At 34.8% G+C, this 26225-nt stretch overlaps 3 protein-coding genes across 6 annotated transcripts; 1 reads left to right on the top strand and 2 right to left on the bottom strand.

Moving 5' to 3' along the window:
* Positions 1–4966: 4966 nt before the first annotated feature.
* LOC142549490 (uncharacterized) lies at positions 4967–7319 on the top strand. The gene has a single exon (XM_075658457.1). The coding sequence runs from the start codon at positions 5088–5090 to the stop codon at positions 6888–6890; it is 1803 nt and encodes a 600-aa protein (XP_075514572.1). The 5' UTR covers positions 4967–5087; the 3' UTR covers positions 6891–7319.
* A 441-nt stretch (positions 7320–7760) lies between these two features.
* Positions 7761–12284, bottom strand: LOC142549488 (VIN3-like protein 2). 4 transcript variants are annotated; one of them, XM_075658454.1, is made up of 5 exons: positions 12002–12284; positions 11811–11897; positions 10125–10803; positions 9199–9503; positions 7761–9068 (listed from the first exon to the last, which is right to left on the bottom strand). In XM_075658454.1, the coding sequence occupies exons 2-5, from the start codon at positions 11830–11832 to the stop codon at positions 7909–7911; spliced, it is 2166 nt and encodes a 721-aa protein (XP_075514569.1). In that variant the 5' UTR covers positions 11833–11897; positions 12002–12284; the 3' UTR covers positions 7761–7908. The 4 variants fall into 4 exon arrangements, with proteins under 4 accessions (XP_075514569.1, XP_075514568.1, XP_075514571.1 ...); XM_075658453.1 differs by having other exon boundaries at positions 11811–12284; XM_075658456.1 differs by having other exon boundaries at positions 10125–10775; positions 11811–12284.
* Positions 12285–18219: 5935 nt separating this feature from the next.
* Positions 18220–21853, bottom strand: LOC142548210 (AP2-like ethylene-responsive transcription factor AIL5). The gene is made up of 9 exons (XM_075656529.1): positions 21635–21853; positions 21071–21443; positions 20898–20980; positions 20738–20746; positions 20550–20638; positions 20335–20408; positions 20211–20261; positions 19936–20012; positions 18220–19219 (listed from the first exon to the last, which is right to left on the bottom strand). The coding sequence occupies exons 1-9, from the start codon at positions 21726–21728 to the stop codon at positions 18567–18569; spliced, it is 1503 nt and encodes a 500-aa protein (XP_075512644.1). The 5' UTR covers positions 21729–21853; the 3' UTR covers positions 18220–18566.
* Between the last annotated feature and the right edge of the window lie 4372 nt (positions 21854–26225).

Genomic DNA, 26225 nt, shown 5'->3' with positions numbered 1-26225 from the left:
TATTGTACCCCTGCCTCAAGGCAAACATTCTATTGGCTGTCATTGGGTATATAAAATCAAATATGCCTCAGATGGATCCGTTGCTCGTTACAAAGCTCGGCTAGTGGCTAAGGGATACACTCAACAAGAGGGCGTTGACTTCTTTGAAACCTTTTCACCGGTTGCCAAACTTGCTACGGTTAAGATACTATTGGCCCTTGCTGCTGTCAACAATTGGTTCTTAGTTCAGCTAGACGTCAATAATGCTTTCCTTAATGGCGACTTACTTGAAGAGGTCTACATGGATTTCCCCCTTGGATATTCAACAGCAGTGTCAAAGCATATGGTTTGTAAGCTTCATAAGTCCTTATATGGACTCAAACAAGCATCTCGACAATGATACTCAAAGTTTTCTCATTCTCTTCTTGGTTTTGGTTTTACCCAATCAAAATCAGATTACACATTGCTCACCAAAGGCTCCGAGTCATCATTTATTGCATTACTGGTATATGTCGACGACATAATCATTGTAGGCCCGTCTCAGACGACCATTGATTCTCTTAAGGCATTTCTCAAGACTCAATTTAAGCTGAAAGACTTGGGCAACTTGAAGTAATTCCTCGGCCTGGAAATTGCTCGATCTAAGGCTGGAATCTCCCTCTGTCAACGCCAATATGCATTGCAGCTCTTAGAAGACACATGCTTCCTTGCTAGAAAACCAACCACTACACCCATGGATCCAACACATCAGCTAGCTGCTGATGATGGAGTTCTCCTTGAGGATGCTTCTGTCTATAAGCGTCTTATCAATCGTCTCTTGTACCTCACCATCTCACGTCCGAATATTACATATGTTGTCCATAAGTTGAGTTAATTCGTTGCTCATCCTCGCTCCTCACATTTGACGGCTGCTCATCATCTACTCGGGTACCTCAAATCCTCACCTGGCCAAGGAATTTATTTTTCAGCAATGTCATCGCTTCAGATCAAGGCCTTCACAGATGCTGATTGGGCGTCATGTCCTGATACTCGATGCTCCGTCACGGGCTTTTGCATCTTTATCGGTGATTCCCTTATATCCTGGAAGACCAAGAAGCAAACCATCACCTCCCGATCATCCGCTGAAGCAAAGTACCAAGCTCTAGCCGGCACCACTAGTGAGTTGGTTTGGATCTTGCAGCTATTGAAGGACTTTCAAGTCCATATATCTACTCCAGCAATCATTTTCTGCGACAATCAAGCGGCCATCCATATTGCCAACAACCCGACATTTCACGAACGTACTAAACATATTGAGATCGATTGCCATTTTGTATGCGAAGAGATTGTTGATGGCCTTATTAAACTCCTTCCTATACGTTCGCACTTACAGCTCGCCGACATGTTCACAAAGCCACTTCCCTTTTCTTTATTGTCCATGCTCATGTCCAAGATGGCCATCAAGAACATTTTTTGTCCATCTTTAGGGGGTGTATTAGCATGTACAGTTAGTTTTTAGTTAGTTGGTTAGATTAGTTAGTCGGTTAATTACTTCTTTAGTTGTAAAGCCTTGTTTTACACGTGTATATATAGTTTGTACAGACCCATGAGAAAAGTCATAAATGAGAATACAGAAGCTCATCCCTACGGGAAGCTTTTCTCCCAAATCCAATATACGAATCATTGTTATGTCTTTTTTTAATGTATTTGTGTGTGCTTAGTTCTTATATAAGAGAATTAAAATTATTTGTCTTCTATGATCCATTTTGTAACATCAAATAGGCCGTACAATTGAACATTCAAAATAATTTATTTTTTAAGTTTTAAAGTTGTATCATCTCATATTATTTGCAATATTTTTGTCATTTACTTCACTGTGGAATTTTAATTTTCTTATTATTGTTTTTTATTGTCTTAAAATTTCATAAATAATTAAAATATATATATATTGAAAATTATAAATCAAAAGATCTCATATAATATCAAATTTTGTGTACTAAATCTATAAATTTGTCCGATATATAATTTTTTTTAAAGTGATGTTACTATTAATTTTTTAATATCAAATAAAATATTTATTAATATATGAGACATTGAAACTAATTATTTATCAATTATGTAACAAAATTTATATATTATGAGAGCTGATTTTGGAATTGAAACAAAAAAAAAATATTTGATTGAAAAAACAATCCCATTAGCAGTTGCATATTTCCAGTTTCAGAGCTTGAGATTCAACTGAAATTCAATGCTCTATTACTCCATAGATATACGTACAGTTACACTTGCACTATACGCATCACTAACACTGGAATGTCGTCATCGAAGGCGTCGTCTTCTTAGAAGCCTGTGGTGGAGATTCGCAAGGGCGCCAGTGGACTCGAGAAAGTTCTACTCCAGGATTTTAGTGGCTACTTGGCGGAGGTTTTATTCATCAATTTTCTACCATCTTCTTCCTTGCGCAACGCTTTTATTTTATGAAATCATCCTTATTTATACCATGATTATGGTAGTCGCCATTCTTGTACGTGTTTCCTTATTGCAGAAGTTGATGTGATGATTGTGAATTTCTGAATGAAGTTGGTTTCCGTGTTCATTTCTTTTGATATGAGTATATGATAGATCGAGCATTACTCTAACACGCATGCAATCGACTGTGTTCTTTTTGATAAATTTCTAATGCGTATTGCTTTTGTAGTATCAAGAACTGTTGTTTTACATCTTTGTGAAAAGAAAAACAATTCTTGAGTTGTGATATATAATTTATTTTTAAAAAATATTTTATCATTGATAAGATTTTGTTAAATAATTGATGAAGAGTTTTGTCTTTTCAGACTTTTATAAAGATTGACTCTACGCACTTTTCTAACCAAATATGCATTGCATATAGATCACTCAACTTATGTCTTGTTACGTAATGTATTCTACAACTTACATAGAAAATCTTTCAAAACATTACATCTATCCGGATTGAACAGACCAGCAATGCGGGATTCATAAGAAAGATGTACACACAGATGTTCCATAGAGTTGAAGAAACTTGGCGGAAATATCTTCTCCAACTTACACAAAATGATAAGGATTTGTTCATTTAGACGCATCATATCACTTTGTTTAATATTCTTAGCCGTTAGGTCTGGGAAAAAAAGACTCAACTCAGTCAAAATCTCCCACACATCACTTGGTAACAACTCTTTGAACTCAACTGATATCAAACATTACACAAATATATGACAATGATGACTCTTCATACCAAATATACACAACTTGTTAATGTCCACACAAAGAGACATTTTTCGAAACATAACCATAAGAAAATTGAATGTCTTTCAACCATATAAATAAAAAGTTTCTTGCAGGCTTTTCTAGTGTATAACTCGTTTTAGGATATTTCTCGTAACTTCGTTAGGATGTAACTCTGGTCTTATAACTATTTCAACAAGATCCACTCGTGATTTAGCATTATCCTTAGTACGCTTTTTAATATTCATTAATATGTTAAAGACATTTTCAAAAGATTTTTCTCAATATGGATGACATCTAAGTTATGTCTTATCAAGTTGGTAATCCAATACGGAAGCTCCAAAAAATACTCTTCTCCATTCACATTTGATCAAGTTACATATTTCTTTGTTTTTACCAAAGTGAACATCATATGATGGCCTAACACCAAAATCGTCCAACTTATCAAGTAATTCATCACCTTGTTTAAAATAGAAGCGGAACGCGACACTCTTCTGTTGCAGACGAACTTGTGTCTATTGTGATGTAATGGGTGATCTTCAGATAGGAACTTTTTCTGAGTGTCGAACCACGAGGTCTTGCCGATACAAGGTAGAGTGAACGCCTTCGAATCTGACATGCAGTGAGGACATGCTTGTTTTCCAGTTGTGCTCCAACCTTATAATATCGTGTCCACAGGAAATCGCTTATTGTCCACATGAACACAACTCTAAGAATGAAATTTTTCTGGACGTGAATGTCGTATGTATTAGTACCATTAGACCAAAGTGATTGAAGTTCGATAATCAAAATCTAGAGGAAAACATCAAGTTTATCTTTTGGGTTATCTGTGCCAGGTTCAATCACAGTGAGGAACATGTACTCTTCTTTCGTACACATCCAAGGTGAAATGTTACATGACGTCAAAATCACAAGCTACGGTGAATATTGTTGACCACTTTGAACAGAAGGTTGGAATCAATCAGTCGATAGTACTATTTTTACATTTCGGATTTATGATGCAAAAGATAGGTGTGTGGCTTCAAAATGATGTTACGCTACCAAATTGGATGTGTGTATCATTGTTTCACCGTCGTAATGATGGTCGTAGGGTCACCGCATATGTGAGGTTGTAGCGTTTGAAACATATAGCCTTTGTAGAAGATGGTGATTGGAAAGTAATATATCTTCTTGCGTAGAATTTGTTTCTTCGCATTCTGGGATCTATGTCTACTATGTTTATATCGTGGATGTTCACATATCTTCCACTTATTCAAAGCATTCTCTACATCCCAATAGATCATGTAGTTATTATTACACTCATCAATCTTCTCAACCGGTAGTCTAAGTTTTTTAATAAGTTTATTTGTAACGTAAAACACTATAAGGAACATTGTTGTTATCAGGAGGACATAATTCTGACAGTAATTTACACATGCCATTGAAATTCTTTTTAGACATATTATGCTCACGCTTCATCTTTAATAATCTCGCCAAAACGGACAACAAAGAGTGGTCATTAGGATTTCCATATCATATCTCCTTCTTTGCTGATTTGATTATCCCATACAATGATATTGTGTAGTTGTTAAGTCCAACAAAAGCAAAGCTTGAAATGACGATTCATAAAAAATTTAACTCGACGGCTAAAAGAAATTAGTGGGCACATAAATTAACATGGGTAGACAAAAATATTAAAACGGCATAATATAATGGGTGATTTATAATAAATAAATTATTAAATATTTATATTGTAAAAATGAATAGTTTAGAAATAAATTTTGAGAAACTGTACGCCGTCGTCTCCAAAGTTCTCCCTTGTGGTAACAAACCCCTGATTATAACCCTAACAAAACCCTAAACAACAGTCTCTCTGTGTCCTAGAGCAGATACCACCTACCACCTCAATGAAGAGACCCCGAGAACCCAAACCCATACTACCTGCCCTTGCATCCGCCAGTGGCCCTGCCTTGATCAAGTATTTGGCTTCGTGCAACACCACCGTCAGATCTCAATCCCTACGCCTTATCCAAACGTGGCTGGAATCTGAACCCCACCAACTCTCCGACTCTGACATCAATAAGCTATGGAAGGGCCTCTTTTACTGTATGTGGCACGCTGACAAAACACCTAACCAGGTCGCATTAATTGATAGACTTACTTCTCTGTTTTTGTCGCTCCAACCCTCGTTTTCTTTGAAATTTTTTCGTGGTTTTTTACTTACTCTTCGCCGCGAGTGGTCTGGCATAGACCGCTTGAGGCTGGACAAGTTTTACTTGCTGATACGCCGCTTCGTGAGGGCGTTGTTTGAGTTGATGAAATTGAGGAAATGGGATTGCGAGCTTTTGGGGAAATACTTGGGGGTTTTGGAGGATGATGGGTTCTTGGCGGAGGATAAGTTGCAGGGGAATGGGGTGAATTATCAAGTGGCGTCTGTGTATCTGGAGGAGTTGAAGGGGATGAAGTTTCCGGTGACGCATGAGGTGGTTGATTTGATTTTCAGGCCTTTCTTTGCAGTTATGATGAGAAGTAAGGATAGAATTTTGTTGGGGAAAGTGAAGAGTTGTGTGTTTGATGAATTGGTGAAGGTAGGAAAGGGGTTTTTGGAGAAGAAAACGAAAGGAGTTTCTTCCAAGGACGATGACGAGGATATGTTAGGTGTGGTTTCTCTGAGGATGGGATTATCAGGGAGGTTATATGAGATTGGTTCATCAGTAGAGTGTGTTCAGGGAAATAGGAAGGTGGTTTTGGGGTTGCATGAAGAGTATCTGAAGTTGGAGAAGGAGTTTGAATTGTCCGGGATTGAAATTGTGATACCCGAATTCAATAGTCTTAGCGGTGCTGATGGTGATGATAATGATAAGGTGCCTCAGTTGATTCCAATTAGCTCTAACAGTAGCAAAGCTAATGGTGAATTGAGGGAATCAGACAGGGTTGAGGACTCACAAGAAGTTGGGGTTCACTCTGATGCTAGAATCTCGAAGAAGAGTAAGAAGGCAGGAAAAGAGATGAATGGAAATGGTAAGAAGGCTGAAGGGAAGAAGAACAAAAAGAAGAAAAGGGGAGAGGACACTTCTATTTCTGAATTCGGATCTATGGTAGCTGAAAATGTCCATGTTGTTGCTTCTAGTGACATGGAGAAGAGGAGTAATATTACTGATTTCGAGGATAGTCGTCTGGGTGATAAATTGGAAACTGATGAGGCAGCAATTAATATGGATGAATCCGTGATAGCAAATCTTCAGAAAGAATTTGAGAAAATTGCGGCTGAAGCTGGTTTTGACGGTGATGAGTATTCAGGTCTGTCTGATACTTCCCTTATTTCAGCTGAACATGGTACACCTGCAAAAAAGAGGAGGAAAAGATCAAAAAGTGGAGAGGGTCCGGGGTCTGGTAATTCAAATGAGGCTGGAGATGCAGAAGCTGATGCTTCTGGGAAGACTGTGGGGAAGAGTGCCAAGAAAGTTAGATTTGCCATGAAGAATAACTTGGTGTGGAAGACACATAACCCATTACCTCCAGAAAGCTTGAGATTACCTCCAACTGTTACTCCAAGGGGTAGTGCATTAAAGAAGGGGGTCCCTCCAGGGCCCATCATAGAGATGCCTCCTCCCAAGGAAAAGGCAAAGAAGAAGAAGAAAACGCAGAAGTTATTCAGGAGTGCCACACTGGCAATAAAACGGAATAAGATGCAGACTGGTTCTGCTTGATGGCAATTCAGGTTGGAGGATTATGTGGCGGATTGATTTTCTTTTTTCCTTGATTTAATCTCTGTTGGCTTGAGGATTAAAACGGATTCAGCTTTTCTGATACTCTTGTGTTTGTATTCTTTAATTCTGTGATTCTCTTATACTACCACCTTGACAATTCATTAGACCACAAGTCCGGTGTCATGGTTCGGGATATAAATTATTGTTTATTTTCGATAAATTTACTCCATCTGCTAAGAAACAAGCAGTAGATTAATTTTCATCATTGAAACATAGTTCCAGAAACATGCCCATCTGGATTTACATGCTTCCACATGCCTGTTATTTTCTTTCGTTTTTCCAAATTTTACACGCATTAGCTATAGTTTAGTTGGTCAACTTCTAGTTATTGATTGGGCTCAGAAAGAGAATGAGGTACCGTATATTATATCTACATTGTGTTTTTGAACCGTTTGAAACTGTTTTATTGTTCCAAAAATCAGTTTCAATAGACAAGTATTCTGGCTGTTCAGTTTGTGTCCTACATGGCTTAATGCAGCTACAGACGTTGAGAAATTTGCAGCAGATTGATAGATGCAAGAATTGTATATCCGGCAAGAATTAGTGTTTTTTAACGAGTGGATTTTGATTCCACCCAAAAAAATTAATCGACAGCCTTTAATTTTTAAAATGCGCTTCCAAGCCTTAGAATCTAATACATGCAGAGGTGCCAAAAACCATATATAGGCCTATATTTCAGAAGCCAATTACAAAAGCCAAAAACCATATATAGGCCTATATTTCTGAAGCCAATTACAAAACGATGATGCAACGGTGCAACATTCTATAAAATGGCAAATATCTATAAAGGCGCGATGGAAGAGTATAAACTTAAAGTGAACATGTAGAATGAATAAAATCTAACCACCAAGTATGAATCAAGGTAGTTCAAATGAAGAATGATAAATATTTCTAAATTGGAAGAATACTGATACTGTTATAACAAATTTGGTAGTAGAATGACATGTTGAACCTCCTCTCAGTGCCATAGCTTCAAGCAAAATCCAGTCGGTACAGTTGAGCGTCTTTTGTTTGAAACAGCATCAGAGAAGGTGTCAACAAGTTGCCCAGCTAGAGATGCGGGATCTTCAACAAATGTATCTATGAATACCTTCACAATTCGTATTTCTTGAGGGGTTGCCCTCAGACTGTACCAAGTCAAAAACTTCTGTCTAAATGTTGTCTCGATATGTCCATCACACTCCAGCCATCGGATCACCTTCACATAATACTCAAAATCCTTGTCTCCAACACCTGTGCCATCCTCATCTCCACTTTCACCACTTCTCTTCTTTGATGAGCTGCCAGCTTGAGGCTCCTCGTCCCTTGTGGACTTAATGTCAACATTCTTGTCGCTAGTTTTAAGTCTGTTGTTTCTTCCAGTTCCATCCTTCACGTTCTCTAACTTGCTAGGAGTGACAGGTAAGCCAGCTTCTGAACTAGTATCCACGTAAGGCACATATTCTAAGCCAGTTCCGGAAGGAATATTGAACCCATTTTGCACATGGCCGTTGCACAATTCTTTGTTTTTGAGATTCGAAGCAACACTGTCTGGTATGCTGTTGATTTTGTCCGCTCCATGATCTTGATCCAACAAAGAGACTGCATCTCTAGTAGTTTCTTTTGTGTACATGCCAACAGAATTAATGGAATCTCCGTGTAAATTGGCCGAAGAAGATTTATCACCATTCCCACAAAAAGGCAAACAATTATCCTCTCGATTCTCCACACTGCTAGGAATGCCGACACAAGTTTCATCTTCCACCGAGGAAGGATTGGAAAGGCTGCTATAGTTAGTAGCTGGACTGAGACTTCTATCAACATCCAAGCTCTTTTGCACAGTTCGCAACTCATCTTGTGAACTTATAGTTTGGAACTGAAATTCATCAAACCCCATCTCTTTATCTGTACCAAGTGTAACGACCTTGAGAAAATAAGGAGTACCAGGGCTAAGACCAGAGAGCAGAAACCTTGAATTTGGCACTGACAATTTGCAAGTAGGTTCCACAGGATAGGCTGTATCATTAGCTTTCCGATGCCACAAGGTATAACCCACTACATTTTCCGAATTTGCATTATCAGAATTCAAGATTACAGCAAGTGATGAAGTACGGAAGTCTTCAAATCTGACAAGGTTTGCTGCAAGGGTAACACAATGTAGATATAAGAAATCAATGGTTATTTTCTGCCTCGAATGAAGCTAACATCAGAGGAAGATAATATCTTTTGGAGGAGAAAGTACCAGAAGGCATTTTGGAGGAGAAAGTACCAGAAGGCATGTTAGACAATCGGTCGGAAAGTATTGAGTCCAGTGATTCCACTGCAAAAGCACATAATCTCTGAATATCTGGTCCTGTTGAGAGTCTGTTCACAATCCCACGAGCCATCTTTACAGGTAAACCTGTTAAAGGACCCACATCTTCTCCAAGCTTCTTCACCGCTTCATCAATGATTCCGAATAGATTTTGATACCGTATAGTACCAGCAAGAATTTTCTGGCTTAAAGAGAGCCTATAGCACAATATGTCCACTCGTCTGGTCTCCTTTGCCACCACAAGTTGCTTTCTCCAGGAGCTGCATTATTTTTTATAAATCGTCAGTATTTATCATTTTCCTTTCCACCTTCTTTCTCGATTTCTATTCTTTTTGCATAGGATAGGGTGGAGGAAGCATGAAAACTAAAAATCTAAGATCAGGTTAAAGACGTAACACAATCATTTGGAAAGGACAAAAAAACTAATAGAACACAAGAGAGAACGCAAAGGCATGTGCCCGATCTTCATGTGACCAGATCATTTTCTACATCAAAAAATTTTTGTTGAACAAATAATATCCTCACTTGGAAGGCGTGCTGAATTACAAGATTGACAAGTTAAACCACTTCAACCTCTACAAGGAAGCTTACAAAGAAAACAAAGGGCTCCATTCCACCAAGTACGGAGACAAACTGAATAACTCCAACCATTTACTAAAAAATAGGCCATTAACTAGAAAATAATCAAATGATGCAAGCATGACGCAGAACTCAAGAAAGTACCAATCACACCAACCAGAGAATTCAGAGGCCTCACCACCATTTGAACTAATAGCAGTTTAATATTGATGATGAAGTACTGCAACCTCATTACGGTTGAATATAAAAATCCTATAATTATACAAGAAACAGAAAAGATAGAAACAAGATCAGACATTTACCTTAGTAAATCATTCACTTTTCCACAAGATACGCAAGAGAAGCTTCCATCAAGCCCCTTATCCCTCTTACCAGTAGAGATGCCTGAATTTTCATGGCTGAGAGCACATTCGAGGTGACATGTCATACCACATGAAAGACCATGAAAGGGTGGGTCAGAAGAGCAAATCAACCACAGGCTAGGGTCCTTGTTGTCATCATACTGGTGACAAATACAGCATGAACACCGTTTGCAAAACGAATCTTCGCTTCTTAGTTTAGCCTTGCACGCCGAATTCTTGCAGTATATGGTATTACCTGAATTGATCTCAAGTGCATGGGTTGGGGAAATATTTGCTGCAACAACCAACCGATTTGGGTGGTCGGCTTTTCTTTGCCTCTTGGGGGTTCTTTCACCATTTTCTGATGAGAGCTGCACTTCAGAAACTTTTGCACTTCCATGCTCCTGCAACTTCTTTTCGTGTACAATTTTCAGAAGGTGTTCTATTATTTTTGACTTCGTCAAGCCTGTGTATTTCCTTTCTTTTCCAAGCTCAGCACAAAGAATCTGTAATATCTCCTGGCGGCTCCAAGCCTGTAGCATTTCAGGGGCAGTGTCTGTCCAGTTTGACATTTCATAGACAAGTTCTCTCTTTTGCTCCGAACTCAGTTTACTGCAATTTGATAGATCAAATCCCAATGCTGGATCCAAAAGAAACGGGTTCAAAACAAGAAGCCTTTAAATAAGTGGCACTCGCATAAGATGCCATAATGACATGAGAAGGATCAAACTCCAAGTAACATGAAACTATATGATATTAAGTAATGCAGAGATACTTCAATAAGATCAATTACACAACATACTTTGCCAATAGGATGAACTCTGTTTTCCGAAATTTAGTTGAGATTAATCTCATTGTCATATTTAGTAATTATCCTGATAAAAACGAGTGAACTCTGAGCCACACAATTGTCTTTGGGGAAAAAGAAAAAGCTAACTCTGGCTAATAATCTTTCTTAGACCACCCTATTCCAGAGAGAATGGCCAAAAAACAGAATAATGTTAGTAAAAATTATAAGTCTATAGCAATAGAAAATTAAATGAATTACAAAGACTTTTTAGATCCAATCAGTCATACATTTTAAAGACATGCGAACAACATATCCTCATCATTGACTTCCTCGATGCCCCCGCGTTAACTAGAGGGGTGCCACGTTCATCATTCAGAACCAATCGAAACGCAAAATATTTCAACGAATTATACGTACCATATATTTCTAAACTGTAAGGTTACCGTCTTCCTCTTTTGGGTAGAAAATAATCAACCCAGAAAAAGATTGCTGGCATTTCATTAGCATTTTTTTAGTCCCATAACGTTTTTATGAGAAGGATGTAAACCTACAATTATCACATGTTCATCATCAAATTTGTAAAATTTAAAAGAATAAAAGACCATGTATTCGTGTGCTTGAGTCATTTATGCTACTCCGTCGGGAAAAAAAATACCCAAAACATTCAATCGATTCACAAGGAACAAAATCACTCTGAATCAGACAAGCAAACAGATCAACCATGAAATCGATTACCCATTATCCAAACAATCAAGAAAATAAAAGATTCATCATTTTAGCATGAAAAGCGTTGAAATCAAAGGAATATGTTTCTTTTGGCTGGAGAAGAAACAAAACCAAAAGGAAAGAATCTTTACCCTCCAACGAAGAAGCATCCATGGCTAATATTTTCAACAACAGAAAAACTATACCCACATTACCACCAAAAGGTCCGTTTCACAAACCTGAAAAACAAATTTTTTTTCTTTCAACCCCACATACTGACATAAAGAAACCCATTTGTTGCGAGTGTATGTATTATATAAATACAAAAAAAAAAAAGAGATACAATTGCCAAGACGAGTTGGGGTAGAAATCGAGGGCAAAAGCAAGGAATCCATGAAAATATGAGTCTTTAACGTGGGCCTTTCAGCATCCGAATCACCACCATCAGTGTACATATACATACATCTATGCACACATTTATCGTGTGTATGGAGTCGAGAACGAAGGAGAGAAATCGAGGTCCCGGCCGTTGAACACAGATCAGAAGAATAAAAATAAATAAAAACAGAAAAATATATAATAAATAAGAGCGCAACCCACAGCAAAGCAAAAAAGCGGCTTCAAATGGATGCCCTTTTACCTAATCCCGCGAGTGTAAACTTTGGTGGTTATTTCTTTTAATTTAATTTCCCAATATTACTTTCCATTTTCTAAATAAAAAATTATTTTTCATTTTTACTAATAAAATTTAGATTTTTGTGTTTTCTATGATTTTCTCAATTTAATTTATATCTGAAATGTTGATTCAATTTCTTGATTATGATATTTTAGTAAATAAATTAAAAAAAATTTTGGAGAATATTTGTGTATAATCCAAAACTACATTTTTATAATACATAATCAAACCTTGCATGATCATTCAATGAGGATATTTTTAGTGTTTTATTAAAAAGCTAATATTACAGCATTAAATTGAGGGCAATTAAGTCATTTGTGGTGTTTTTATCATTAGACTAAAATTAACACATCTCATAAAAGAGATATTTTATCTCTATATAAAATTATTTATCACGGGCTCATGATATTATCATCGGTTTTCTAAAAAAGTATCAAACGTGGGATAAGAGAGGATTATTTATCAATCCATCTCTTATCTCATGTACCAAACTATAACTATTATCAGTATAGTTCAAATGTTGTGCATGTATAAATTAAATTTTTTTTGTAATATTTTTATGTTGAGGAATTTTTTTTTTTTTTAAAAAAGTTATTGAAAAAAAGACCTGTAAAATTAATTTTATAATAATTTTTAAAACATTAAATATTAAAGAAATGGTCCTTTTTTTAGCCATGCCATGACATAACTAGTGGTTAATCTACGCCCTTAATCTATTATATCATTTCTAATGAGGATTTAATGCATAGAAGGTATTTTGAAAATTATTCTTCAGTTAATTTCATCCAAATATAACTTTAAAAAAATATTTCAAATAAATAATATTGAGTATACTGATTAATAAATATTATTTTTCGACTAATTTTTAGAAATTATTGAGCTGCCTACCTTGAGTATTAATTATCCGGTAGGTTCGACTTTAATGTTACTCTTAGAGTAATAAAATCTTAAAATAAATAATTTTGTGGTTAAATATTATTTGATATTTCAAAATTTAGAGCCGTAGGGGTGTGGTATTCGAAGAAAATCGCAAAATATAATAGTTTTTTTTTCTGATTTTTGTAAGGGAGTGGCCTTTTTCTGTGGCATGAGGTCCAGAAATCATTGGTCCTTTTTTTTATATTAAATAGCAAAAATTTGTGTGAGACGATCTTACGGGTCGTATTTTGTGAGACATATATTTTATTTGGGTCATCCATAAAAAAATATTACTTTTTATGTTAAGAGTATTAATTTTTATTGTTAATATCGACAGGGTTGACATGTCTCATATATAAAGATTCGTGAGACCGTCTTGCAAGAGAACTACTCTATATAAATAACCATATTCAATAATTTTTTTTAAAATTTTCTAAAACAATTATTTTGTCTTATTAATAATACACTATATTAATTTTAATATTTAATATTTTTTTAAAAATGTGATATTTATGTATATTAATAACTGATTGACCTTGGAACAATTGGACCATCACCTTGGAAAGCGCAGCTAATAACTAATTTCGATGAATCTTTTGTCAACTTAAAACCCATGCATCACATTCGTGGATCTAAATCAATCTTTAATGCGAAATATAATTGTATAAACAGTAAATTTTATTTATTTGTTATCATATAAATTTTATTTATAGTATAAATATGCTACAACCTTTTTTTTTCATGCTTTTTCCGGAGATCTGGAGAAAGCTGCAATCAATAGGATTCAATATTTTGTTAATCGAATTTTAATTTTTTTTAAAATTTTGTTCTATATTTTGTTTTATCACAAAAAGAATAGCTTCTCAGGAAAAGGATCATATACAGAGAAGAAAATAAAGTGAATTTTATATTCTTAGGGGGTGTTTGGTAGGTGTGATAAGGTGAGTTTATAATTTTTAACTCACCTTATCCCTTATTTGGTACGAGTGATTATTTAACCAAGTCAATCCTTCCTATGAATGATTAGGTTGTATTAACTGGGATAAAATAATCACTCATCACCCCTTAGGATTATTTACGCTACTCTTAATCCATCATATTTTTCCAATTTTACCCTTCTCTTAAATCCAAACTCACCACCCACTTCCCTCCACCGAACGCCGACCGCCCGCCGCCGACCGTCGTCGGACGCCGCCGACTCCGCCGATCGCCCCCTCCGACCCCTGCCGCGGCCGACCACCCCTTCCTTCTGCCGCCGCCGCCCGGCAATCACACCGCTGACCGACCACCACCGTCGCAAAAGTGGAAGGACAATTTCGTCAATTCATCTAAAGATTATTATTTATCTCATTCTTAATAATCATACCAAATATAATATTATTTTATCATTATCTACTTCAATTATTCTTTTATCAATTATGTGTTAATCATTCTGTAATCCTATCATTTAAACCAAACACAGCCTTAGAGAATATACAAATATCAGAGGCGTCTCTGATATAATATCATATTAGTAACAACGTGTAAATGTTAATTTTTTATATAATCTTTTTTGTATTAAGTAAATATTGAGTATATCTCTTGTGACACGGTTTCACTGATTTATATATGCGAGGAACTCCATCTGATTCATATTTATCATTAAAATAATATTATTAATATAAAAAGTAATATTTTTCCATAAGTTGGATTGGATAGAAGATCCATATCGTAAAATTGTATTTTTGTATTTTTGTATTTTTTAAATTGTTTTGAAGCCGAAATAGCTAGCTAATATGACTTATGAGTATATAAATATAGAGTATGTCTTTTGTGAGACGGTCTCACGAATCTTTATTTCTGAGACGGGTCAACCCTACCGATATTCACAATAAAAAGTAATACTCTTAGCATAAAAAGTAATATTTTTTCATGGATGACCCAAATAAGATACATGTCTCACAAAATACGATCCGTGAGACCGTCTCACACAAATTTTTGCCATAAATATAATCTAATAACATTAGGTAGCACATAAAATGGCTGTTATATCTCATAATTTTATAATCTCAAAATTTATAGAATCTATAGGTACCATTTTATTTACAATTTTAAAAGAAATTCTCATATAATAGCTCAAATATTAATTCTCAATCGGAGGAGGGGCCCATTGGCAAAGCTAGTCTCATCCAATAAAGTTTATCGACATTAATTATCTAAACAATAATATATTGGAATCTCACGCATAATTTTGATAGGGAGATTTCACATTTATTTTTATTTTATTTTATTTGTTGCCACCGATGGACCAATGGGGCGTGGAACCTTGCTTTTGTTATCCGTTTTATATTTGATTATAAGCGTGGGGCCTTAATTTCAAAGATTCACCATCCAATATGCATACTTATCTAATGTGTCGTATCTTTTTTATTTCTTTCGACGTCTCTTCTGGTTTTCGGCCTTTTCTTCGTCTTTTTTTTCACTACGAATACTACCGTGATTTATTGTTTCTTGTTTATATATAAGATTCAGTACGTTTAATTTTTAATAATTCGTGTGACAAAACTTATTTGAGCAAAATATAATTAAAATTTTAATATAAAAATGAAGCATTGATTCCGTACGGAGTTTTTATTGCCCATCCAGCCGTCAGCAGATGGCCAAGTCTCACTTTCAAATAATTTTTTTGAATGATTCTTTCTTCCAATTAAATCACGATACGATTTTTTCAGATATGAGTAGGTTTTTGTGAGACGGTCTCACGAATTTTATCTGTGAGACGGGTGAACATTACTGATATTCGTAATAAAAAATAATACTCTTCGCATAAAAAATAATCACAAAATACGAACCATGACACCGTCGCACACAAATTTTTGCCAATAAATTATATAGAACTCTGAATAACCGAAGACTTTTAGCCATTAATTAGTTAAATTGCCTAACTATTAGATGAACTATATTTCCTCTAATCATTAAACTTACTCGCCTAACTTTAGATGAACTATATTTATTACATGGAGAGAACAATTTTTAAACAAAAAATAAATAAAAAAATCGTATAAATCTATCTACTTTATCCTTTCAAGTAAATAGATTTTAAAATATCCGACCGAAAAATCGAAAGAAAAAGATAAAAACACAAATGTCTAAATTAGGATTCACAGGAACAAGTAATTCATTGAGTAATCACCAAAGGCGATCTTAGTTGTTTTTATCGATGAATGAATTGTTTAAGATTAAGTTTTTTGTGAGACGGTCTCACGATTATTTATCTGCGAGACGGGTCTAACCCTACCGATATTCACAATAAAAAGTAATACTTTTAGCATAAAAAGTAATATTTTTTATGGATGACCCAAATAAAAGATCCGTCTCATAAAATACGACCTATGAGACCGTCTCACACAAATTTTTGCCATCGTTTAATATATTTTTTCCCAAGTCAAATTCTTTTTTTTTATATTGCTAGTAATGGATACGTGACTACCACTGAGTGGAAGAAATCATTTATGAATATTTTAATTAAGGTATATGTAGTTGCGGCGTTGCTATGAATATTGAATAGACCAAAGAAAACAGTACTAAATTAGGACCAATACAATTTAAGGCTATGCCCAAATTTTTTGACAGAGTTGGAATTTGACAAGCAAATTTTTTTTTATAAGACGATGAGTTTAATTTTTTGACAAATAAAATAACAGAATTTTCTATTCTACGTTCGAAATGTTTTCTTTTGTGCTGTGACTAAATTTTACTGTTTGAATCATTAAAATATGCTATCAACTTTCATTAATATGTAAGAAACTAATGATACTGAGATTTGAGATAGAAGGAGAGTTATTTCCGACAGAACATAAACTAACTCTTTCTCTATTTATTCAGTTTTCTAATATCTTTTTCCATAAGAATAGAGCATAATAGAAATTTATTCCTTGGTTTTCCGTGCAAGACTTAACAAAAATCTTGGTCAAATAAATAAGCTTTGATATTGGGTTCCTTCTAAACTCGTGAAAGTTCCACAATTTTGTCAAATTCAAATATAATGAAAAAATATATATAAGAAAAGCGACTGGTAAACACTCACCGAGTCAATTTAGTTCAAGTTTGACCCAGTTTGGTCACCTAACTTAAGGCTGAAATCCTGCATGAATCAAACAGGAAAATCTCACATTTACTATGTTGTTGTCTTAAATAAATAAAATCAAGATTTATTTCTCTTATATTTAAAAGTTTTCATACGTAATTTATATTATGAATATTTAGATTTCGAAAACACGAGGATGTCTTAATTGACTTTAGCAAGCTGGATTTTGTCGTTGAACAGAAGCAGATCCCAAATTCCGTTCCAGCTTTATGGGAGATTAAGCAGGTCCGTCCAACTAGTTTTTGGGCTTGTCGAGCTATCTGAACAATCATCCTATGATAGTACTAAACTCATATCTCTCTACTTTAGAACAATTGCCTTTTTCCCTTGCATTTGAATCTTCTACTGTGGTTGAAAACACAGCACCTTGATGTTGTTCACTTTTTACACAAGATGATCAGTTCATCTCGTCTCCTCTGACAATTTTTCAATTTTATCTGACACCATGTGAGGTTCATCAGATGATCAACTGATCATCTCATTTAAAAGTGCACATCATCAGATGCTGTGTTTCAACAATAACGAATCCAAATCCTTTTCCCCCACTTCATCACACCACTCCTACTGACTGACATAAGTCCTGTATTTGGGTTTTTTTTTTTATTTTTCTATTATATTTTTTTATGACATGAAAACTTGCAATTGATATAGTTCGTGACGAGATAAGTGAACTAATTTTTATTACCTAAAACACGATAGAAGCGCCGAAAGCACCCCATTGGGACAAGAAAACACAAGGCTAATTAGAATCCCTTGATCGATTCAAAAGACAAAAAAATTGGAGTTTCTTCATTGAAATTTAAAAAAAAAACCTTCACTCAACAATATGCAACCATGCAAAATAAATTTTTTCTTCACTCATTTTCCTCTCAAAATCGAATCCAAAACAAACATTGAGAAATACTAAAAAAAGATCGAGAGAAGCAATATTCAAAACAGAACTCAACGACCAAAAGATTCAGTCATAGTACAGTGGCAGTGTGTATCCACCAATTATTTGCTGTGAAATGATTGTCAATCCCATCGTGTTTTCCCCTACATCCCATGCAAAAAGCGAAAGTAAATCAATCCCGTCTTTTTATCCTTTTGACCAATCCACTTCTCCTTGTATTCCAATCAAACAACACACTATTATTGCATCCTTTTGAAATTTCTCAAACCCCACCTTTCCAATTTCCGTTCTCGAGTTCATTCCAAGCCAAAAATCGGAGTTTGAAAAGCTGAGATGTTTGGTTTTGCTTGCTGTAACAGATGAAGGGATTGATTATTTATCCAACTCTCTGTCCCATTTTCGTAAACTGACGTAGTTTCTGTTGTACCATTGTTCCCATTTACAGCAATATGTGTAGGATCCGAAACTGAAACTGGATCACCAGTTGCACCATTGCCGGCGTGATAGTAGTTACCTCCGCTGACATCGAAGAAACCCTCGTCGTTGATGCTGACGAGTCCTCCGGGGTTCAAATCTTGACAAAGGGCGTCAGGATTACGGTTTTTGGAGGGATTTTGGTACCCCAAAGCAGCCCATAAACTTGATGGTTGATCTTGTTTCATGGGCAATGCAAAATTTATGTTTGGTGCTGAATTATGGGAATTTGAGAAAGAGGTGAAGTCCCTGTTGTTAGTGTCTTGATCTGATTGTAATACTCCGTCGATGATTTTCGGATCGGATAAGGAATCCGACGAGGATTTGGACTTGTTAGCTACGCCTCCGACAGGAAGATTGCAGCTGGCAATGCTCTGGACATCATATCGACTCATGTCGAAATTTGTGACTGCGTTTAAGCCTCTGAATTTTATTGCAGCAATGTCGTATGCCTCTGCCGCTTCTTCTTGGGTACCTTCAGAATGCATGCATGAAGAAAGAGTTTAGAGAATAGTAAAATAATCTTAAAACAATAATGACAACAATAAAAACTAATAATCCGACATGATTCATATTTCGTACTAAGCACAACGTTAATCCGGTGATATTTTTACCTTGTTCGCCTCGATCATAATTCAAACTCAATCGAGGTTCGAACGCACAGAGCTAAACATTAACTAAATAAAAATAAGTACTTAATATGCCTTAACCACAGTAAATAATACTATTTCACGACTAATAACGACTCATTTATCTATTATAAATAATATACCCATCAACTGTACAGAGAAAAAAGATTTCAGACATATATATTTAATTTTAATGTATCAAAAGCACGTACCTTTCACGAAAAAACACACAAGGAAACATTGAAAAAATTGCTTAATTTATTGGTCTCATTCAAAATTATGTGGCACCGTTTGTAGAGCCAGGTATTGATTGCCACGTACATATCATTTTAATATTAAATAATAAGGATAATAATTTCGGCTCTATATTGCAGGCTTTATCATCTTTTACGTAGCGGCCATCCACCGCCGTGACAACCAATGACAAACACCGCGAGAATTAATAGTTCGGTATTTATTACCAACTTGCATGTGCCATTCAATATTATATATATATATACACATAAATAAATATATTCTTTAATGGAGAAAACTAGAGAAAAAGTAAATTAAATTAACGCACTGAAGGTTCCAAGATAGAGATCTTTATTGCCTGCAACTCTTCCGATTCGTGCTTGCCAGCGGCCATGCTGGTGGTGCCTGAAAACCCATTATTTCCGGTCACGAGAATTTACATATACATGTTCGCAAATGTACCTAGTTTATCTAGTTTTCTGAGCAGACGGTGGCAATATGCCCAGTAGAGTCGTTTGAACCTCACGGTACGGTGCAATGCACAATACCAGATCCATTCAAGCAATACAAGAACGTATACATGTATGCAAAAAATGAACAAACCTTGTGACTCCTCTGTACATGGAGGCGCCCCGTGAAAACCCACTACTTCTTCTGTAAAATATGCAACTCAAGCTAAGCGATGGTGAAAAGATTGAGTACTAAAAATGATTCTAATCTTTCCAACCTGCGAAGAGAAGCAACAAATTCTTGCCTTGTCATGCTCTTCATTTCATCAATTTCCTTCTCGTAATCTAGTACCTGCAGCAATCATGAAACGATTAAATTAACATCAAGGAACAGTACGTACTTTATTTTCATTGCGACAACAATTCCAATTGGGGTAATAAATCAATATAGTCTCATATCTAAGATGCATGTGAACTGATTTTTTGACTTAACTGGGAAATTGGTGGTTGTGGTCGGACCCCAGTACTTAATGGCTGCAAGATCGTAAGCTCTAGCAGCTTTCTCTTCTTTATCATACCCACCTTTGTCAAGTAAATGATTCATTAGAAAATATTAGTGATAACATGAAAAATAATTGCAACAAATTAAAGTTGAGAAAGGGAATAATGATGAAAACTTACCCAAATAAACTGAAATATTGCAAAATCACGAACCCATGAAGCATAGCCACGAAAACGAAAAGCCATTAAAAAGGGAAAACAGAAAACGTGTCAATGAAATAAATTAAATAATAATCTGTAGATAATAAACGTAAAACCCTAATGACGAACACATACACACCTTGTCTTCCTTTCCGACTTTGTCCTTGTCTTCTGCAGCTATTGTCCCACAAATGAGCTTCGTATCTACCAGTCCACCTATGCCTGAAAATGTCAATGTACGAAACAAATCAGATCGTGCTACATGTGAATTCAATTCTTTAACCTGATACGCATGTGCGCGCTCGCGTTTACCTAGTGACTCCTCTATAAATCGACGTGCGCTGGCTGAAAGTATCAACCGCCTTCTTCATCGGAGGCTCAGGCGGCGGCGCCACAACCATCGGCCAAGGCTTGTGTGTGTCGACGCTCCTTTCTTCATCAGAAAACCCACGTAAGAAACTGGCAGCTATATTCTTGAACTCTAAATCATCGTACATCTGATCTATCTCCTGAGCTCCATCGCCAAACTGAGGCACATCGGCACCAGCAGAAGCAGCGCTGCTAGAAGACCCGCCCAAGAAATCCTCCAGCTTGGGTCCTCCGCCTCCAAGCACTGACAACTGATTATCTGCTGTTGCACCACAGCTTCCATTTTCTTGATCACTGCCAACCACAACCCCGGCACCTAAAAACCAAGAAATAACAAAGCGTATATGTAACAAAACACAATCAAATAAATGGTTGTCACTTGTTATGATTCATTCTCGTCTAGTTTAATAAATAAAATAAGTATTTGGCACTGGTTTTGAGGGTTCATATTTTATGCAAAATAACAATCATTAAGTATTTAAACTGAATACATATATATACACTCACTGCTGCTGATCAATAAGGGTTGGAAAAGGGAGTTGTTGGAAAGAGAGAAGGCAAGCCAGTTCTGATGATCATCGGAATTAGAATCCATATCCATTATTAGCAGAGATGATGAATGAGATCTCTTTGGGAAATAGCGTAGTCACACACCAATATTATAGAGATGGGGAGATGTAAAGAGGGTGTCTCAGGAGAGATTCCGACTGTGTGAGGGGTTAACTTGCAAATACGCAAAGATCGATATAAAGGTGGTGAAAGAGAAATGTGCACGACCAACGAGGCTCTCTGGTATAAAATCCATTTTTTTTTGCATGAAAATTAAAGGGCCGACCCCACACGTCTAAATTGAGAACTTTAAATTTTATATAAATTGAATTTATCTCGGATATATATTGAATTTATGATTATCGATGCACAAAATATTTAAAATATATAATAACTTTGTGCCCTAGTTAGAATTCGGTGCTACTGCAAGGCCTTGAGTTGTAGCTAGCATGCTACATATATAAATAAGCATGCACTCAAATTGGTTGATGAATTTTTTTTTTTTGACCTCGTTTAAGTTGTTGTAAGACAGTCTCATGAATCTTTATATGTGAAACGGATCAACCCTACCGATATTCACAATAAAAATAATACTCTTAGCATAAAAAGTAAGATTTTTTCATGGATGACCTAAATAAGATATCTGTCTCGCAAAATATCAGTGAGACCATTTTACACAAGTTTTTGCTATATATATCCAAAACATGAATATATATTTATGAACATATATATGATGACTTAGAAATTTGAAGTTAAGAACTATGTCTGCAAAATTAAACAAAAAAACAAGTTATAGTAATTAAAAATCAAGAAATTTCGAGGAAAAAAGACCAAAAAAAAAGTCCATACCAGGAAGAAATTGCAAAAACCGGCGAAAAAATGAAGTGGAATGGGGTATAAATAAGCAACCTGATTTTCGAAATTCAAAATTGCTAGCGACAGAATTATTTGAAAGTTAAATTTATCGTCGCTAAATTAGCGTTTTTTGTAGGTAGTGATAATATTAGAGTGATTTGAAAGCTTAGCATATATTTTTCTATATCAGTAGAAGAAAAATGTTCTTGCTTTCAGCTTATACACATGCATATATGGGGTTTAATCTCGCGGGATAAATGATATATTTTAGTATAGATCCGAACAAGAGAGTGATGGGTCACAATATATTTTAATGGATATATGAAATGCCAGCGGCCTGTTTGTTAGTGGGAAGCAAGAATGAAGGAGGGAGACACAATCTCCAATTATTTCCACCTCTTTATTCCACCATTCCAATCTTTCCTTCTTATATTTTTTTAATAAAAATAATAATAAATAAAATGGATTTTAATAATTCTTTTTCTTCTTATTATAGCGAACTAAAAAGTAAAACCTAAAATACCATTTTTTTTTCCAAAATAAATTAATATTATATTTATGTACCGTAAAAAGTGAAATTTGAAATAAAACTTTGCCTTAAGATTGATGAGAAAACTCAAGAACATATCATTGAATAAAATAATTTAATAATAAATTTTTGAGTGTGTATCTTATGAAACGTTCTCACGAATCTTTATCTGTGAGATAGGTCAATCCTACCGATATTTATAATAAAAAGAAATACTTTTAGCATAAAAATAATATTTTTTTCATGGATGACCCAAATAAGAGATCCATCTCATAAAATACGATCCGTGAGACCGTCTGACACAAGTTTTTGCCTAAATTTTTTATTTCGAGCTGGGCTTCGAGACTCCAGTACTTACTGGGCTTTAATGGGCTTAAAAGTGTAATGGATCATTTGAGTGGATAAGTAGCCCAAATCTTCTATTTCAGAATGGATAACATATAGAAGCCTAAAATGTAGTTTTCAAGGTTCAAACTTTGATTAATATTTTTTTAATAAATAAATTTCCAATTAAATACCACTTTTGTAGACAAAAAAAAAAAAATTTTTTAATACCCTTTACTAGAGCCAGATTGTTCATGCAAATATACGCTATAAATTTATATAAAAATAATAATTTTCAAAGATGAAGTTTTTCGATATGTTATTCATAAATGAGTACTCAAATTTTCTTTTTTTCTTTTTTTTTTTGAGGTAAAAGAGTACTCAATTGAATTACCAATGAAGCGGCAGATTTCAGTTGAAATGAAAGCCTTGGCCAACTGTTGAACAAAAGAAACTCATTATCCATAAATAAAAGAGAAAAAAAAGGTCACTCTTATTCTCTGCCAAGCCATTAAACACTGCTGGAAGGGAACTCGAGTCTGGCCATTTTCAAAACATGTCATATCTTTAGAAGCGTTCGACATCTTCATGTGGATGAAAGATAAAACTGATTAGAAAGGAATTTGAATTTTTTGTTACGTGCGCCTATGCGATATGGAATGAGAGGCTGAAATTGGTGCACAACAGAATTGCAAGGGGCGTGAAAATTAATGGAGTGTGGAGCGAGTCCATGTTGAGAAAATTCCAAGCAGCTTGGGTTTTGCTCCTAAAAACATCGGGCAAAGACAGCCACCCTCCCTCTTCGCGTAGATGGATAGCACCATCAGTTGGCTCGGATTGGATGTCGACGTTGCTTGTAATGTGAACTCCAACAGCTATACAATCGGAAGAGTAGTAAGAAACCATGAATGACAGCATGTGATTGTGTTTGGATAAATCTCCATTGCTTGTCTACGTTGCTCTCTTTTCTGGCAGTGCTAATGTCACACAGTTAGAAAAAGGACTCAACGACATTTGTACTATTGTGACGGAAATCAGAGGACTCTTGAATTATCACTACCCCTCGATAATAAGTCACATCTTTGTGATTGGCTACATTAGTTATTTTTTTGCTATTTCTTCCTCCTCTCTTTTTCTTTGAGAGATCAGAAAATTTTTTTAGTTGGTTAATAAATCTTATAATCATGGATGTTAATGGTCTTAATAACAAGAGCGTCAATTTGGGTGGGTCGCGTGAGTTTGAGCAATAATAATATTCAAAAATTGCTCAACCCGAACCCAACCCGAAACTCTCAACTCGAACCTGAACCCGAATCAACCCGATCAACTTGATTTTGATTTTTTTTTAATTTTTTAAGAAAAGTAAAAAAATATATTTTAATTTAAACACGTAATAAAAAAATAACTCTCATATATATGAATTAAATTTGAAAGTCTAATTGTAGAAAAATAAAATATATTTACTAAATCAAATAAACAATTGTTTAAAAAATAAAAAAATGTCCAAAATAAATATTAAGTTATGAAAATATATGACATAAATATACAATAAATATTTTATCAGACATATAATATATAAAAATGTAGACACTATTTATTAACTATATATTTTTTAAAAAACTATTAAAATTTTCGGTCAACTTGGGTTGGGGTTTACCCGACTCAATCATTTTATTCAAGTCAGCTATCAGGTCCAATCAAATTTGACCCGAACCCAAAAAACCCAAACCAAAACATGATTTTTTTTGGATTGAACCGTGTCGGGTTGATAAATCGTGTCTGATTTTGAAACCCCTGGCTAATCATACAAGTTTTACTATTAAAAAAAGTCAACAATTGATATCCCATTTAATATTTATCATTAAAATAATAAATATTAAAAAGTATTTATTGATGTCACGAGGGCATCCACAATAACACCCACCAACTCATAAAAAAACGTGGGGTCCACTGCCACATACTCATTATAACAACATATCTCTTTTACTCACATTCCTTTTAACATTCAAACTCATTATATATGGGGTTCCACAGTCCACTCATTACATAAATATGTTTTAAATGTATTTTTACATTATTTAAATCATTATTCTAGTTTTAACGAACATATTAATTTTTAATAAAATAAATTTATTAATTTTAATAAATAATAATAATTTTTTAAAAAATATATGAAATTGAAATCGAAAAAAAAGTCAAAATTTAAAATTTTAAAAACAAAATTAAAATACGTGTCAGCAAAGTAGCGACGGATTTTGAAAATCCGTCGCAAATTGTCCAATTTTTTTTAAAAAATAAACTGACAGAGGGGCGTTCAAACAACTGAACGCCCCTCTCTCTCTCTCCTGTGAGTGGGCGTTATGGGAGGGGTGTTAAATGGGTGTTATAACACCCATTTAACACGCCATTGTGGGTGCTCTGAGTGGAAAAAATGAGATGATTTCTCAATATATAACACACACCACCTCATCAAAAATCGTAGGGTCCACATGCCACATACACGTTACATTAACACATCTATTCTCCCACATTCATTTTAACATTCACACTCATTATTTGTAGGTCCCGCTGTCCACTCATTCATCTTATTCTTACTTTAAATTAAATAAATTCAATTTCAAATTTTTTAAGAAATTTAAATTATTATTATTTTATATTAATAATAATATATTTTTATATATTTAGTACGTAAAATAATTTAATTTTATGAGTGTCACTTATTTAAAATTAAAAATTTATTATAAACCTAAAATAAAACGGTACAACATATAATAATAAATAACACTTGCATAAAAATAAAAGAAAATAAATTAAATTTAAGAGAAGATGCAAAATACTAAT

The sequence above is a fragment of the Primulina tabacum genome, chromosome 6 (assembly GCF_025594145.1).
Source record: "Primulina tabacum isolate GXHZ01 chromosome 6, ASM2559414v2, whole genome shotgun sequence".
Taxonomy (NCBI): Eukaryota; Viridiplantae; Streptophyta; class Magnoliopsida; order Lamiales; family Gesneriaceae; genus Primulina; species Primulina tabacum.
The sequence above is the reverse complement of the archived record's forward strand: the minus strand, read 5'-3'. Positions and strand labels throughout refer to the sequence as shown.

Coding starts and splice junctions, on each gene's coding strand:
- LOC142549490 (XM_075658457.1), top strand. CDS start 5,088: ATGAAGAGACCCCGAGAACCCAAACCCATACTACCTGCCCTTGCATCC.
- LOC142549488 (XM_075658453.1), bottom strand. CDS start 11,832: ATGGATGCTTCTTCGTTGGAGG. Junction 10,804..11,810: donor GGATGCTTCTTCGTTGGAGG/GTAAAGATTCTT, acceptor TTTTGGATCCAG/CATTGGGATTTGATCTATCA. Junction 9,069..9,198: donor ATTGTCTAACATGCCTTCTG/GTACTTTCTCCT, acceptor TTACCCTTGCAG/CAAACCTTGTCAGATTTGAA.
- LOC142548210 (XM_075656529.1), bottom strand. CDS start 21,728: ATGGATATGGATTCTAATTCCGATGATCATCAGAACTGGCTTGCCTTC. Junction 20,981..21,070: donor ATTTATAGAGGAGTCACTAG/GTAAACGCGAGC, acceptor TGACATTTTCAG/GCATAGGTGGACTGGTAGAT. Junction 20,262..20,334: donor TTTGTTGCTTCTCTTCGCAG/GTTGGAAAGATT, acceptor CATATTTTACAG/AAGAAGTAGTGGGTTTTCAC.